General features: G+C 34.8%; 2 protein-coding genes across 8 annotated transcripts in view; one reads left to right on the forward strand and one right to left on the reverse strand.

The window, feature by feature from the left end:
• The first annotated feature begins 634 nt into the window (after window positions 1–634).
• Window positions 635–4,192, forward strand: LOC127879419 (uncharacterized). Its single transcript, XM_052426232.1, has 3 exons — window positions 635–1,051; window positions 1,373–2,379; window positions 3,129–4,192. The coding sequence occupies exons 1-3, from the start codon at window positions 723–725 to the stop codon at window positions 3,470–3,472; spliced, it is 1,680 nt and encodes a 559-aa protein (XP_052282192.1). The 5' UTR covers window positions 635–722; the 3' UTR covers window positions 3,473–4,192.
• Window positions 4,193–6,397: 2,205 nt separating this feature from the next.
• LOC127879425 (palmitoyltransferase ZDHHC15B-like) overlaps window positions 6,398–18,423 on the reverse strand; it is a 24,956-nt gene continuing 12,930 nt past the window's right edge. The window contains exons 9-13 of one of the 7 annotated variants that reach the window (XM_052426246.1): window positions 18,196–18,288; window positions 16,622–16,737; window positions 11,563–11,625; window positions 9,968–9,998; window positions 6,398–8,513 (exon numbers count right to left, since the gene is read on the reverse strand). In XM_052426246.1, coding sequence (XP_052282206.1) covers window positions 11,570–11,625; window positions 16,622–16,737; window positions 18,196–18,288 — 265 coding nt within the window. In that variant the 3' untranslated portion in view covers window positions 6,398–8,513; window positions 9,968–9,998; window positions 11,563–11,569. The remainder of the gene's footprint in view (window positions 8,514–9,967; window positions 9,999–11,562; window positions 11,626–16,621; window positions 16,738–18,195; window positions 18,289–18,423) is intronic. The other 6 variants (XM_052426244.1, XM_052426245.1, XM_052426248.1 and 3 more) reach the window with 6 other exon arrangements.

Here is an 18,423-nt window from a genome sequence, read left to right on the forward strand (position 1 = left end):
GAAACATGTGCCTACATATAGGGAAATACCGTCCATATGCCCATTTAATGGCGAAAATGCATAAAAAAAATCTTACATCATGTTTACCTATGTTGTTTCAAATTGAACATGCTTCAACGGTATCTGATGAAAGTTGCATGTTCGAACGTGAACAAACACATTCAAATAAGTCACAGAACGAAGCAGATGTGTTTATATTTATAAGGGTTGGCTGCAGCAACTTTTCACCGCAATTTGTTAAAACGGTCACGACAGCAAAACATGTGCTGCTCACGCAGGAAGCCATTTTTTCTGGTCGTCTCAATCAAATTTTTTAGCGTCTGCAGTTATCGATTAAAAAGGTTACGAAACACTTTATTTTGCATTCGTATTCAGCGTCAAAATAGTTTCTGCGAGATTGCTTTTTTTTCACACATAAAAACAACCCACATGCACTATGGTTACAGAAGGACACAAAAATGAGTGTGAGCCGTAAAAAAATATTTTTTTCCATTTTGAAAAAATAGGTGTGGGAAATCCGACGACCAACAAATCAATTTTGAGTGGCCTAAAAGCTGCTTTGATGGTGTATGAACATGCACCTCATATGATTAAATAACAAGTACTGTAACATGAAGTCAAGTACTGATAGCTTAAATGTTTATCAGTAAACAGTTGAGTCCAAAACGGTGTTATTAAAAGATTACAGATTTCAACTGAATATTTGCACTAAAGTGATCAAGATGGCTACATCATCAACAATGGAAACATGCTCTGATTCATTTATAGACTTTTGTTGTTCGCCGTGTCTTGAGCACAAAATTGAACAGTGGGCGGAGTTGTACTGCGATACCTGTCAGAAATTTTATTGTGCAGAATGTGTCACTCTTCATGGTCAGTTATTTGGGAAACATGTGACGTATGGAAGGGGAGACACAAGTAAGTGGCCAGCTTCCAAGGAAGTGCAGGATTTCCTTCTGAAGTGTGACCTTCATGAAGACAAACATCTAGAAATGTACTGCAATGACCACAGTCAGCTGTGCTGCACTAATTGTGCTTTCCTCAATCACAGGTAACTCAGATATATACATATATATGTTCAAAAATGATAAATGCTGTCATAAAAAGACCAATTAATTCAGTATTATTCATATCTATTATTTTTAAGTTATTGTTGTGTGTGAAAAACATGAAAATAAAAGTACAATGATGAATAGTATTCATTTTTTGCTTCTTCAAAATAAAAACCAGTATTAAAATTACTGTCCATATCTTATTACCTGAAAAAATAATTTTAAAAACAATACAAATATTATGAACAAAGGTTCAGACATATTTTTGCATAATGACCATTTAAACCACAATACATATTAAAAAGTTATTTTCATTTCAGACGGTGTACTATAGTAACACTTTTATCTGAGTCAGCCAGAGGACCTCTGCCAGACTTGCAGCAACTATCAAGAAATATCCAAACTATACTCGAAGAAGTCAAGAAACTTGAGAACCATTGGAACACCAACATGCTGACTTTGCAAGCTTCATACAACAAACTATTAGATGAAATATGTGACACACGCCAGACAATAAATATCATTTTAGACAAAGTTGAAAAAAACACTATACAAGAGCTAGATGTTAAGATGACCAGTCTAAAAGCTTCTATTAAGACTGATTTAGACAACTGCATCAAGCTTAAAAATGACCTAAAACAACTCAGTGGCGCAATAAATGACATTAATGATAAGGGCAAAGCAGACCTCACATTTATTGCAAGTAAGAAATGTCTGGAACAAGTAAAGCAATCTGAAACTTATCTGAAGGAGAACTCTGTTCAGGTAGAAAGTTCACTGAGATTCCAGGCAGACAGTGATGTTCAACAGTGCTTGTATAAATTGTCAGGTCTTGGAAGGATTGTACTCAGAACCAAGACAATATTTGTGTTAGGTGATCCAGACCAGGTATTCACTGTGCAAGGAAAGTCAGAGTATAATGTGAGCATACCAAGTGATTCACAGAATATCTTCACTATCGTTGCCATCTGTGTTCTCTCTGATGATGAGATCCTTGTTGCAGATTATGATAATGAACGAGTTAAGCTACTGAATCATCAATACAAGGTGGTGGGACATTGTGATTTAACTGATTCGCTATGTGACATGTGTAAAATCACACCAAGTGAAGTAGCTGTTACTATGTATGGTCATGAGGTCCAGTTTGTCTCTGTGAATGGTGGGCAGCTGGTTAAGGGCAGGAAGTTGCAGTTTCAACATACATGTTATGGTATTGCTCATAATCTGCAAGACCTGTATCTCACTTCTGGCACTGCACTTTACAAGTATTCAATGAAAGGAGCCCTGTTGAATAAAGTGTATGAAGATACATCAGACCATTACACAGGTAAAATTTGGTATATATATTCCAATAACATTTGAAATTATCATAAATATGATAAAAATATTAAAATTGTATTATTGGTATACATATTTACACAAAGATCAATTGTTTTTACCTTTGTCCATTTTAGACAATTATGCTTGCAAATAACATACCTAATAATTGTTTCATTTGTAAATGAAAACTCCTTAACAATAAAGCTCTTCCTTTGCCTAAGTATTTTCATGACTTTTCTTCCCTGTATGGGACGTTTTCATCGTTTTAAGAGTCTAATTTTTACAAGCAAATTCGTTGAATTGATATCCCCCGCCAATATGCTTCTTGACACAAAAAGCATTTTTTCAAGATACAAAGGGCCATAACTCCGTTATTAACAGATGGTGTATAATGCCATTCATACCAAGTTTCAATGAAATCCGCCAAAGCACTTCCAAGATATGGCTTCGGACAGACGGAGAGACGGACGGACGGAAAGACGGACAGACAACGCCAAAACAATATCCCTCCGTCTATGGCGGGGGATAAAAAGACGGACGGACAGATAGACAACGCCAAAACAATATCCCTCCGCCTATGGCATAGGATAATGATTCCACAATAATAATCATGTCCGCATGCTCTGACTATGTCAAGGAGTACATTTACTGACTGAGAGAATGTTATTGTACATAATGAGGTTTGTGTAAGAATATCTTTATTAGCATAATAATTCTATAAAGAAGTCACTTCAATGATATGACTCTCTTTTACAGTATGGAAGTGTGCAGTGAGTCCTTCAGGTGACAAGATATTTGTCACCAACAATGACCATCACAACGTCCTCACCCTTACCAGAGACGGCACAGTTCTCCACACCTTCACCAGCCCAGACCTGCAAGTTCCAAATGGTATCCATGTTACTGATTTTGGACAGGTTCTGGTCTGTGGATGGTCATCCAAGACTATCATTCAGCTGGATGGTGAAGGCAAGAAGAAGCGGGCAACTCTTGCTTCCGAAAGGGATGGACTAGCTAAACCATTTTCAGTCTACTTCAATAGGAGCACAGCATCCATCATTGTGGGACAAAGGGAAATCCTAGTGTTTAAAGTAAAATAGTTTTGTTTAACCAGTTTCCATGCAGACATTTTGGAACATGTACTGTCAACAATAATTCTTGGCCTAACCAAACAAATATTCACTGTTACATAACATTACATAATTCACATGGATGATTAACTGTTTTGCCAAGTAATGTCATATCTGAGAATATGTTTAAAAAGTACGTACGTAATAAAGTTCTTGGCATCATAGATCTATTATTTAGTGTAATGTTGCAAGGAATCAACTGTATTTCGTTGACGATTATTTTTCATTTAAATTGTATATAATCAGTGTATTGTTGTAATCTTCATCTAAATCTCCAAAATGACTCGTATTTAGATACATGATTTACTTGTGGAGATTTGTTTTGATCTAATATATAATTGATATTGTTATGCAATGTAAAAAGAACTGCAGTGTGCGTTTTGGGACAGTTTTTATTAATCAACTGTCAGAACCATTTGCATTGCACTTATAATAAGAAAAGTTAAACAAAATGCAATTGAGATCAGTTTGAATGAATTGAAATCACTTCTAGTATAGTTTTACTGTTACCATGTGTTCTGTTCTAAACAATATGTAGAGCGATAGCAAGTATATATTGTACAGTTTTCCGTTATTGTTGTTTTTTAGATTATATATTTGTTGATGACCATTTTATATGTCATTACTTATGTCAAAGTGTTATCTGTCTTTCCTTTCATTATATTTTGCTAAATACATTATCTTTAACTAGTTCTAGTTCACATCCACCTTTTATATGTATTAACTGTATTCAAATATATACATTTTCATTCAATTGCATAATCAAATATTCATACCTTTGGTATTTACTATTTTGTGCCTATATAAACACAATTTTTTTTTAGTCTTTAATTACCAAATTTCTTACTACCGTGCACAACTCGTATAATGCATTTAGATTTTATGCTTTCTTATTATTTAGCAACTGTCAGAACCATTTGAATTGCTCTTATAATAAGACAAGGTGATGACAATAGCCCATAATTTTGTTTCAAATGACCTTGACCTTTGACCTAGTGACCTAAAAATCAATAGGGGTCATCTGCGAGTCATGATCAATGTGCCTATGAAGTTTCATGATCCTTAAGCATAAGCGTTTTTGAGTTATCATCCGGAAAACATTTTACTTTTTCGGGTCACCATGACCTTGACCTTTGACCTAGTGACCTGAAAATCAATAGGGGTCATCTGCGAGTCATGATCAATGTACCTATGAAGTTTCATGATCCTAGGCATAAGTGTTCTTGAGTTATCATCCAGAAACCATTTTACTATTTCGGGTCACCATGACCTTGACCTTTGACCTAGTGACCTGAAAATCAATAGGGGTCATCTGCAAGTCATGATCAATGTACCTATGAAGTTTCATGATCCTAGGCATAAGCATTCTTGAGTTATCATCCTGAAACCATTTTACTATTTCGGGTCACTCTGACCTTGACCTTAGACCTAGTGACCTGAAAATCGATAGGGGTCATCTGCGAGTCATGATCAATGTACCTATGAAGTTTCATGATCCTAGGCCTAAGCGTTCTTGAATTATCATCCCTAAACCATCTGGTGGATTGACATATGGACATACATACGGATGGACGGACGGACCCACATGAGCAAAACAATATACCCCCTCTTCTTCGAAGGGGGGCATAATAATGATAGATGAAATAACAACATTTTCATATTTAAATACAGTTTCAGTATTATCTTGAGGGAGTCATGTGTTTAGCAGTTCACAAGATAACACACAAGAGCAGGTGAGCTTTGTTATTAGCTCAGCTGTTTTCGGAGAAAACCCGAGGTATTGTCATAGCCAGCTCGTTGTCTGCCGTCCGCCGTGATAAAACCTTAACATTGGCTCTAAAATCAAAGTGCTTCCACCTACAAATTTGAAACTTCATATGTAGAAGCACCTTGACGAGTTCTTCACGCCACACCCATTTACGGGTCTCTAGGTCAATGGTTAAGGTCACTGTGACCTCTAAAAAAAAAAAAAAATCTGACAAGCTTTCGCAGCCGTTTTGCAGTGCTCTTGTTTCTAAATTAGGGCATGGTAATTTTGGATGCATGGAAATCAATCCTTTATCAATTGCTGGGGAGGAGTTGTAACTTTCAGTTACAAATCCATGATCCGTCTATTAATGTGCACAATTTATACCATATAATAAAGTGCTTAAACAGTATACAAACATTTAACTGTATAAAAGACAGCTTCAGATAAATTCACAATTTATTTATATATGTATATTTATATTTACCTGAAAAACAAATGAGCCGGGCTCGGGGAAAACTGGGCTTCATGCATGTGCGTAAAGGGTCGTCCCAGATTGAATGAAACTTTCCCCTTTTATGGAATTTTTCATTTAAAGGAAGTCTCTTTTACAGGACAATCCAGTCTGGAGAAGAAGGTTTTGTCCCTCATAAGCCTGTGCAAAGTGGGACAACACTTCATGCACATGCATTAAGCCTGTGCAAAGTGGGACAACACTTCATGCACATGCATTAAGCCTGTGCAAAGTGGGACAACACTTCATGCACATGTATTAAGCCTGTGCAAAGTGGGACAACACTTCATGCACATGCATTAAGCCTGTGCAAAGTGGGACAACACTTCATGCACATGCATTAAGCCTGTGCAAAGTGGGAAAACACTTCATGCACACGCATTAAGCCTGTGCAAAGTGGGACAACACTTCATGCACATGCATTAAGCCTGTGCAAAGTGGGACAACACTTCATGCACATGCATTAAGCCTGTGCAAAGTGGGAAAACACTTCATGCACACGCATTAAGCCTAGTGTTCCGAGAGCATGGATCACATAAAATCAATTTACACAAAAATAAATATCCCAGAACAACTATTACACATCAAGTCAGTTGACAATCAGATCACAGCAACAAAAAAACACAACAAAATGAAAAGGGAATAGCCCATGGTTGTTTAATAATTCAAAACATGTGTTGCACTTGTTGAATAAACAAATCTAACTAAAGAAGACTTAAAAAGTTATAGAACAAACAGCTTTGCTCATTAAAACCTAAAATAAATAAAAACTTTTGTATGGAAGTTTTTTTTCATCCAACCTTAACCCTTTTACCCCTTAGATAGGTATTTTTTAGCGTTTGTATTCCCTTAGAAAGTTTCATTTAATTGAAGACCTTTCTTACTAGATTCAAGTTTTAAAGGCTCCATATCCAACCCTAAGATACTGATGAATAGCAAACAGCATAAAACCTGAACAGACTACGAGTTACTTGCAGGCTGTTCTGGTTATATGCTATTTGCACAGAGCAATTTCACTTTGCCTCTGAGTGGGGAAAGGGTTAATAAATCAAACTGGTGTGCAAAGGCATTTTATAGCTAAATATCTGTACACTTCTAACCAACAATACATATAACCACAACAATACAGATACCATTATCATTTGTGATAGATGTTAACAGTAGCAAAATACGTTCAATTATTGCTTTAAAATATATTACAGTAACATCATAAGATACACCATCTATCAAATGTGATTGAATGTTCTATTATAGCCTAATTGTTTAAAATAATAATATAATAAAAATTATAGCTACTCATTTCTGTTCAAAATGGACCCAAACACAACTTACTCTGGGCAGCTACTTACAAGATGTGAATTGTACCTGTAAACTATTGGTATTGTAACCAAAGCACAGTGACAGGAAAACTCAAATAATATGATACAATGTATAAAAACAAGCTAAGAGAATATCTAAATACAGAAAAAAAGACAAAGTACAAATTACTCAGTAAGAAAACATGAGGAATGGATTTTAAATTAAATTGAATAAACATTAATCCATGCTCTTAACAATTATCAGGAGTCCTCACCAGGTTCTTGAAACTGCAACATACACTAGAAAATTTCACTTTTTGGATTGGTATATCTGTCTTATTAAATCAGTCAGTTCACTTACACACAATTGGACATTTGGTCCGGTCACATTGTCCATGTAATAAAAACCTAGTTGACATTCATAGAGCAGAACTAGGTAGGTCATGAAAGTTTTTCAAACAGCACCACACTGTTTTAAGTTGTTCTATGTCATGTTATTGCATATCCTGCACATATACTCCAGCCAAAAAATATACACATTTATTGACCGACTTTCGTACATGCAAATGTTTAGGGACCTTTGTCAGTGCAATAATTCATTAATAATATGAATATAATAATATGCAATAATAAGTCATTCATGGGACCAGCTAGCAAATAACAAACAACTTTCGCTTTGGCTTTTTTTTGGACTGCCTGAATTCTCAATGTCTGAATCCTGCCTAAAAATTCAAACTACTGAAACATGAGGTGGTAAAAGTCTCACTAATGAAACACATTTCAAGCAGTAATAAATTTTTCTTAGCTCTAGATACTTTCCTCAGTAGAGCTAAATAACCTTTCATTATATGAACAACATTCAAACTTAACATAAATTTACAATATAAAGTTGGTTATGTACACTCTTAGATGAAAGACATTATCGTTGCCTAATTAATTATGAAATATACCTTAGTATTTTTGGAGTAGTATTAAGACCATTAAAACAACAAGATATTAATGTTAAACATCCATTCAAAAATAGTTTTCATGATGATGTTATTAGAAGAACTCTTACAGAAAAGTCAAAGAACTTAAATGTGGTGTTCATGCCTACTATTACGTAATCCATTGCATTAATATTATAAATACGTAAAAATAGTAAATGAACAAGCAATCCTCAAAAGCACAACTTATACTAGTATCTTATCTGTATTTACAAGAACACGGATGGAAACGCACTACACAAATAAAATGATAACCCATGGACACAGACAACAAAGCTGAAGGTACAATATGGTGTGGTCTTGCCTCAACGAACAGGCAACACTACACCAAAAAATTAGTTCACATCTGGCAATGTGTTATACCATCCACTGCAGTTGCCACGAAAAGATCACTAGTTCGTTCAATGTTTAGTAATACCGGTTCATCATAATTTGTCATGATCCAGGTATCTGTTTGATCCATAGCCTGAAAGAAAGATAAACTACAGAAATAATGTATGTGTGAGAAAACCTGAACATACTATGATGTTGCAGACAGAGAAAACAAGATGCATTTTCCTGTTGTTATGTGATTATATCTATTGTTTAAGGCCAGACAAAGTTTGACTTAATGGGATCATGAATTTTATGCATGCTGTTAAATTAACCATATACAAGATACATGTAGCATACACAAGTTAGAGATTCATTTGAGAAGAAACTTTTTTAAACATGAACTAACATGGGCATTTATTATAAAAAGTTTTGTCTTAAAATTTAAAATAGCAAAAAATTTTCATTGGTTTTTAGTTATGTGCAGAAATGAAATCAAGAACATTTCTGTACAAGAACAGTGTATGCAACTTAGCCATATTATAAGTCTCATGCATTCACAAGCAGCGCATAAAATACATGTAACAACTAAGGCAACAGAAACAAATTATTATAACAAAAACTGAACTAAAATCCATATTTTAAGATTCATCATTATTGATGGAAGCAAACTTAATTTTATGACCAGAATTAATCTGTTTTTGTATTAGTGACCTTACCCATGAACCTACTGGCCCCAAATGCAACCCCAAGCAAGGATTTCATGTGAGATACCTACACGCAAAATATCATGACAATACTTGCATTCAAACTCAAGTTCTTGCACAAGAAATTTTTTGTTAATTTAGTAAACCAGAGACCTTTCACTGAAGCTATGTCTTCATGCAAGGTTGATAATGTAAACTAATTGACTGGAAACAACCTGTATGATATTTTTCTAATTTTAGTTACAGTGACCTTGGCCTTGACAAGACTGGCCCAAAATGCAATTTAGGTCTTCGCGTAAGCAACATACCGGTACACAATTTGTGTAGGAAATTTTATCAAAAATCAAGTCATAGAAACTGTCTTCTTTTTAAAAACAGTGACCTTGAACTTAACCTAACATGTCCCAAAACGTAACAAGCTCTCCATACAACTTACTATATCCAGTGTATAATCAAAATAAGACAAGGCAAACTAAAGTATTGACTGCAAGCCACCTGTTTGACACCGTCTGCTCAGCTACCCACCCACCATACCTCAATCTGACGGCCAGAATTTTCAACTTCCTTGAAAATTGGTTAAAAAACCAGGAACATAAATGGGCAAAGTCCCTAAATTATTTTTTTGTATTTACCAGAACTTTCAAAAAAGAAATTTGACAAAAACTTCACAGCCTATTCAAATCAAATTTTCAGAAATTAATTCTAGAAAATTGTATGACTTATAATGTGAATTGATTATCTTTTACACTACAATGAAAAAATATAATAAATCCAAGTAAGAAGTTTAATATCTGTTCAACTCTTTTTTGGAAAATGCCAAAATTGTTAAGAATTAATTGCAAAATAATATTATCAATTGTTATTCTGGTAGATGCAATTACAAAATAACTTTTTTACTTACTTATGTAACTTATTTCTTATAAATAGTTCTCCTGCAAAACATTAATGCCAAACCATAGAAACTTGGGTTCTGGCAGTATAAAATATCTGATAAAGCTTTTTATGTCCCCCACTATAGTAGTGGGGGACATATTGTTTTTGCCCTGTCTGTTGGTCTGTTGGTTGGTCTGTTGGTTTGCGCCAACTTTAACATTTGCAATAACTTTTGCAATATTGAAGATAGGAACTTGATATTTGGCATGCATATGTATCTCATGGAGCTGCACATTTTGAGTGGTGAAAGGTCAAGGTCATCCTTCAAGGTCAAAGGTCAAATATATGGGTCAAAATCGCTCATTTAATGTACACTTTTGCAGTATTTCAATATTCAAATTAGCAACTTGATATTTGGCATGCATGTGTATCTCATGGAGCTGCACAATTTGAGTGGTGAAAGGTCAAGGTCAAGGTCATCCTTCAAGGTCAGATGTCAAATATATGTGGCCAAAATCGCTCATTTTATGAGTACTTTTGCAATATTGAACATAGCAACTTGATATTTGGCATGCATGTGTATCTCATGGAGCTGCACATTTTGAGTGGTGAAAGGTCATGGTCAAGGTCATCCTTCAAGGTCAGAGGTCAAATATATGTGGCCCAAATCACTAATTTTGTGAATACTTCTGCAATATTGAAGATAGCAACTTGATACTTGGCATGCATGTGTATCTCATGGAGCTGCACATTTTGAGTGGTGAAAGGTCAAGGTCATTCTTCAAGGTCAAATATATGGGTCAAAATCGCTCATTTAATGTACACTTTTGCAGTATTTCAATATTCAAATTAGCAACTTGATATTTGGCATGCATGTGTATCTCATGGAGCTGCACAATTTGAGTGGTGAAAGGTCAAGGTCAAGGTCATCCTTCAAGGTCAGATGTCAAGTATATGTGGCCAAAATCGCTCATTTTATGAGTACTTTTGCAATATTGAACATAGCAACTTGATATTTGGCATGCATGTGTATCTCATGGAGCTGCACATTTTGAGTGGTGAAAGGTCATGGTCAAGGTCATCCTTCAAGGTCAGAGGTCAAATATATGTGGCCCAAATCACTAATTTTGTGAATACTTCTGCAATATTGAAGATAGCAACTTGATACTTGGCATGCATGTGTATCTCATGGAGCTGCACATTTTTAGTGGTGAAAGGTCAAGGTCAAGGTCATTCTTCAAGGTCAAATATATGGGTCAAAATTGCTCATGTAATGTCACTTCTGCAATATTGAAGCTAGCAATTTTATATTTGAAATGCATGTGTATCTCATGGAGCTGCACATTTTGAGTGGTGAAGGGTCAAGGTCAAGGTCATCCTACAAGGTCAAACGTCATATAGGGGGACATTGTGTTTCACAAACACATCTTGTTTTTAAATTACAACATACTGGTCACAAAGTAGAAAAACAGGATAAAAACACATTAACATGTCTGCAAAAACTTATCATAAAAGCTGTTAATTGGAAGAAATCCAATCTGTAACTGTCACTTATTGCAGGAATATGCATTTTTAACATGCTAAATTAAATAACAGCACAACAGAGATGTCTGATACAAGCACCTGGTCCTCACTCTTCAGAGGTATTTAAGAGGTTTTGACTAGACGTGGTCAGAGCATTGCTGCCTACAACCAATGAACTGGTGTTAGTAAACAAGCTGTAAAAAAGGCTGGTTACCTAAGGATTAGGATGCTACATAAATATATCTAGGCCGCACTCTGGAAAAACGAGGCTTAATGCATGTATATAGCGTATCATCCCAGACTAGCCTAAGCAGTCCCCACAGGCTAATCTGGCAAGAAGATTTCAACCTAAACTGGATTTGTGTTCCTTCCTTTAAACATAAACTTCTTTATGGGTGGTAAATGTCATCCCTGATAAGCCTGTGCATACTGAACAGGCTCATCTGGGACAACACTAAAGGCATATGCATTAAGCCCTATTTTCTCAGAGCAGGTCTTAGATATTAACATATGTTCTGTTAATTGAAAATGAATGAAAAGTGGTCTCAGAGGGCCCTAGACGCTCACCCTATAGCATTTTATAAGAAATGTGTAAATAATAAGAAATAAAAGAAAACTGTGAACTAGCTTGAAATGTTTTCAATATAAGAGAAACTATCTTGCCGTTAGGTGGCAATGTTTTAAACAATGCTGAACCATTTCCAAACTTGGCCCAAATACACTGCAACTCCATTAAATCGCGGTCACTTGTATTGTGTTGTCCAATGTATCGTGAGTTGGCTGTACACCTCATTTTGTTCACCCACTTTAAGTTTTTGTAAAATGTGACATTCATAAATCTAGATTTGTTCCACATTGTTAAGCTTCATTGTGCATCACATTCACCCTTGTGTACTTCAACAAACAATAACCGCCACTTGCACAACATCAAAGGTCATTTCGCATATGACCTTTGACAACTTTTCTATTGAATTTGCTTTGAACTAACATTATGCTAGCTGTCTATCACTTTCTACTTGGTAATCACATCCGCCAATCAGCCCTCAGGCAGCAGAATATACAGTCTCTAGAGCTGCAACGATTCGATCCGATGCATCGAAAATCGGTTTTAAATGCGTCGATTCGATAACGATACCAACCCTACAAAATTCGATTAGATTCTTTAGCATATAGACATAGATACCTAAAGCGCGCTGTACTCTGACTATTTGATACAGAAAGGTATAGGTTTTATCTTTACCTGTAATTACGACGCGCGCGATTGGTTACTTATTACTTTAGTCATCCAATAAATAAGCGCGTTACTGTCTACTTTCGGAAAAAGCGTCAAAATGGCTGAACAAGTTGTGGCCAACAAATTGAAATTATAAGATGCGCCTAAGAAGCTAAAATCAAAAGTGTGGCAGTATTTTGGGTTTCGGGATGGTAGTCCTCCCGATAACGCTACGTGTAAACTGTGCTTCACGGACCTTGCGTACCCTAAGTCCGGCTCAACCACTTATCTATTGCAACATGTCAAACGCAAACATAACGTTGATTTGGCAGGAGGTAGAACCAGTGCAACTACTCAAGTCGCCAGCCTTATTAGTATTTTTTTATTTATTATATTATTGTGTAGTCAACACAATCTTCTAGTCAGAAGTTTATTGATATTAATATTGAGTTCATAATTTGCTATTTTTTATGTGTCTTATTGAAATATTGACATAGTTTGTCAGAAAATTGGCAGTTTCTTGCTAAATATTTCTTACAAATGTTAATTTAACCCACTTTCAACAGTTTTTAAAACACTGTTGAACCAACCAAACTATATCTAACAAACACACACATGCCCAAGATATCTAGTTATGCAACACATTTGAACAGAAATGTTTATTTTGAGGCAGAAGAGTGAATGTATGATAAAACTAGGTTGAAAGATGAATCAAATCGAAACAATCGGTATCAGTCTGTCTGAAATCGAAATCGAGCTTTTGGTGAATCGTTGAAGCTCCAACAGTCTCCACATGAAGGTGTCTACAATAACTGTAAAAGTCACAGATCAATACTGACCTATCTCAACAGTCTTTGCGGCTTAGATACTGTGAACACAACTTATTTTAAAGTAAAGAAAAAGTTTCCACATTTCGTTGCACTACCAATTTTTTATCCAAAAGTAAAAAGTGAGTTGTCACCCATGCGCCCAAGTTTTTATTCAGAATTCAAATATATTAAAGCTCCTGCTTTCCATGAGGATGAATGATAAGATATTGTACATAATTTGTGCATGCTTTTAATCAGTGCAAAGCATTCACACGAAATACACTACACGAGGACTATTTATTTGTGGCTTGATTTTGTCTAGATCTTTTGTGAACAATAAAACTTGGCCATGATTTTCGGATTACAAATTTAATTATATGCATTTGAAAATACTTACAGTACTTGGAATAATGTTTACCAATGTATAACACATGTGTATAACACATAATGTAATAAGGTAGGTAAAAAGCATGTTTTGAAATTGCCAAAAAATGCTTATCCATACATATAAATGCATTAATAACCTGAGAAGTTAGATTGCGAAACGGATATAACGAGATCGTGATCCATGAATCCCGCAAGCCGCAATATAACGGAGTTGCAGTGTATAGAACAATAACTTACTAAGAAATATCATATCAATCAGGCCCAAAATGTAACTTGTGAAACATTTTACAAGTTTCTTCTCTAGCTATACAAGGAAAACTGGTGCAACCGCGCCAATCATGTTTCAACAAAGTGGACCCATTCTTTAACTTGGTGCATATATTGTAAAAGAAATTGTTTAACAAATTGTATGCTCTTTTGACCAAAAATGTTAGTTTCATAGCCTTTTTTTGTTTTGCATCTTGATGTAGTGACCTTAATTTTCACATCAAATTGCCCGAAGGTTCAAACCAAAGATTCATGAGTATTTAGTAATAAATGTGGCCTCTAGAGTGCTTACAAGCATTTACAATTTCAATACAGTCAAATATGGAAAACTGCCCCAATAAAATTATTTCAATAGCATGGTATCGTGTTGTTTGAGCAAAACCATATGAAAAACAATGAACAATGTGAACAAAGTCTTGTAGAACTTAATCTTGTTCTTGGCCTCACATAATCCAGTTTCAAACACACCAGTGTTCAAGTTGGATATAATTGGAACAAATAATGATTACCGGTAATCTGACTACGTTTTCTGAAGATTGGACAAAAGCTGATCACAAAAGCTCACCATGCATCCATAAGCATGTTGTGCTCAAGTGAGCTTTATAAGACAGAAGATATAATATGTGAATAAATACAATGCAGACATTTAAATGACTTTTTCAGGGCTCCCATTTCCATATTGAAATTAAATATGATGTTATTTCTAAGGGTTGGCAATACTATTCGCATTTTTTATACCATGATGGCCATTCGCATTTTGAATATTTGCAAATTCGTTTTATAAAAAAAATGTGTAGAAAACATAACAACAGTTTTTCTCCAAACACAACCACGGTGATTTGAGTGCTTTTAATTGACCCAGGAAACGCCTTAAGATATTGACTATAAAAGTCTGTTAGAAACCACTTGATTGGTAGGACCTTGCTATTAATACAAGATTACACAATAGGGAATATTAAACCATAATTGTTCATAGGTCATTGCAACTATTACTTTCACACTGAAAGCGATATAGAAACAAGATGACTCAAAATCATCAAATATTTAGTAATTATAGCTGAGAGATTGTACTTTACTCGATCAATAAAATAAAATTAATCTCTTGTATCCCATGTTTCTTTTATGATAATATGTGTATTTATGTGTTTTGTATGTGTTTGTGTGTTTGTTTGCTATTGTGTTTTTTTTTGCTTTTGAGAACACATTCAATTGCAATTGGTGCCGTGGTTGCTTAGTTTTATTTATAATCCAGTTATTACAAAGCACAGGCAAACAAGTTACTTTAGTAATTACATTTATACAAATTCAGCATATCCATGGCCAGAAGTTCATTATAGTACAAATCTTGCAAATATTCCAATATTCAATTTAATGACAATGCAAATATTCAAATTCATTTTTTGATATTCAGAGCCATCCCCAGTAATTTCTGAAGCAACACATGACTTTTTCTAGCCCCAAATTTGCAATAGATATAGAGTATTAAATATATCAGCTGTTAATATTTGTATGCTTGTGGCCAATAAGGGGAAAAGCTTACAATTTCAGACGGTGAATCACTGACTAATCTGGCTCTAAGAAAGAATTGGGTAAAACTCAAGTGATAACAAAATGTTAAATACTTCAAGTAACAAAGGTTTTTATATTGTGTTTGCTAACAAGTTCCATTCCAATATTATGTCTGGCAAGCCTCGCCTTTTCCTACTCAATATTAGAATTGTCTGATATCACATGATATCAAGTCACTAACCATATATTCTATAAATTCTTTATCAGTATACAGCGAGTGTAATGTTTGGAGTAAAATTTCAAAGTGTTTTATATTATGCAGACAAAGTTATCATCAATAAAACATTACAAAATAATTATTCGACAAACCTAAACTTTTACCCTAAACCTGATTAGTACATTCAACACTGCAAATCATAACATGAAATTCTATTATTATTATGATGTATGAATATATCGATGTACTATTGACTTATGACTCTTGTCAATACAAATGAATGGCTCCATGCCCAAGAGAAATACAAACTACAAATACCTAGACAAGTGTGACATACATGTCAATAATTAGTCAAGTAGACTGGTAGTAATGAAGAGGGAGGTATATGTGGCAAGAAAATATTATTCCTTATTGTTCAGATTTATAGCTTCATTCATTCTGACTTCAGACCCAAACACACAGGTCATGTCAAGGATATGCCCCCAAAGTACTGTCAGTTAGAAATTTGTTTATCAAATAGAATAAACATGTGAGAAGAAATACTGGAACTTTGTTACCATCTGTTGCCATTATCAACTGAATCCCCAGCAACTTCTGAATTTAAAATCATACAAAATGTAGTTCTTTCTCCCACAAAAATATGGTGATCACAAGTGTCTAAAAAGGAACCCATCAGACCTGATCGCCAAATCGCTTTTATTGTGTTAAAAAGAAAATCCTGTTTCATGTGATAATACTCTAAGTAACCATGGTTACCATTGTTGAGGTGTGAATCAAGCTCTCCCTCCTCCATCCAGCGCTGTCTGTCAGCCAACAGACCGTCAGAGTCCAGGTCTACTGTTCTAGTGGGGAAGGTCACTCCATCACCAGCACTGTAATACAGTTAATATAACCATTATAATGAGCCTCAGACTTAATGCATGTGCGTAATGTGTCTTATGCCTAGATCAGCCTATGCAGTCTGCACAGGCTTATAAGGGACAATTACCATTTTGTTGTGTTTTTCTTTAAAGGTAGTCTCTCTCAGAGAAAATCAAATTTAGTCAGAAAGTGCTTTCTGTGATCAGCCTTTGCAGACTGCAAATCTGGGATGACATTTTACGCTCATGCATTAAGCCCTATTTTACCAGAAGGAGACTCAAATGATTAATCAAAATGTTAATAATTATTAAATGCACAATCAAAATGTTAGTAATTATTAAATGCACAATCAAAATTTGTCATGATAGGGGTTGTTTTTACAATCAAGTTGATGTAAAGTATTTGTCATGCACCTTTTCCGAACCAGAGTATTTCACACACAAAATTCCATACATAACTATTTGAACTGAAGTTAAAATTGTCTTAAGAATAAATATAGAGATAGCAAACTGTTATCAGGTTGTTAGTTGTGTAAATGGAAACTATGTGACAGAGACACTTTAATTTCATTATAAAGTACTACAGGGCATTTATAAATGTTATTTCCTTAATAATTTGATGTTATATTTCACACAAAACATGCTATAGGTAGTGTCTTTGAATAACATTCATGACAAAGCATTTACAAACACCATCTTGTTCAGTGTAACATTACAAGTAATTAATCATTCTTTGCACAAATCATTTGTGTTATTGAAAATGAACACCTGGAAAACACCACACTCCCATCAACCATTCCAGACTTCATGCTGTTATCATAGATGTCATGTAAAATAACAAAACAAAGTAAAACAAGGTCACACAATATTGATATTAAAATGAAAAGCACAAAAACGAAAATGCATACTGCTTGTGTTCAATTTTTGACAGGCAAGGTTACAAAGCAATCAAAGCTTAATTCCTATGCAACATAACTGAATTACAAAATTGACAAAAAAATTATTTTATGTTTGAATAATGTTATTTTGAGTTTAACATTTTATTAAGAAATTAGTTTTTTAATTCATGCATATAGTGAAAATTTCCAGCCACAAACAAAGACAAAGAAAATCCGACTGTCAGTCCACCGGTGTATATAATTGAAGACACAAGTGCTGGGTGAAAGACAGGGGCCCAGGTTCATCAACCCATTCATAGATTTAAGAATTAAGAATAGATGCAGACTAAAGACAAAGTATGTAATGGTCAATGTCTGAGTTTTAAAATGGGGTATTTTGCAGGTTTAAAGTTGTTTAAAATCACTTGAGTTGAGTAGATTACGGAATTTTAAAAATGCCATTATAAGAGTTGTAAAAAAACTCAATTAGCCCCAATTTGAGAAATAAATCGTTTTTCTAGTGTTCAACACTCCAGATTAACAAGAATGGATTGGTGAATACAGGGCCATATAGTGCAGGGAGGGCCCTAACCTTGGAATGGCTGTAGGAGTGGTGTTTCCCATGGTTTGATAGGAGAGCGATGAGCTAGCGGTGCGTGTAGGAAAGGTCACCCCGTCTCCTTCACTGCAACCCAACAAACACAAGCCTTGTTACACCTTCACCATCTAATAGCTGTGCTTATTGCCTGAATAGGGTCCAATGCTTTGAACGTTTTTAAGCTTAAATCCTGGACTTAAGTTATTGAAGTTGCGGAGATAT

This window comes from Dreissena polymorpha, chromosome 4 (assembly GCF_020536995.1).
Source record: "Dreissena polymorpha isolate Duluth1 chromosome 4, UMN_Dpol_1.0, whole genome shotgun sequence".
In the NCBI taxonomy this organism is placed as follows: domain Eukaryota; kingdom Metazoa; phylum Mollusca; class Bivalvia; order Myida; family Dreissenidae; genus Dreissena; species Dreissena polymorpha.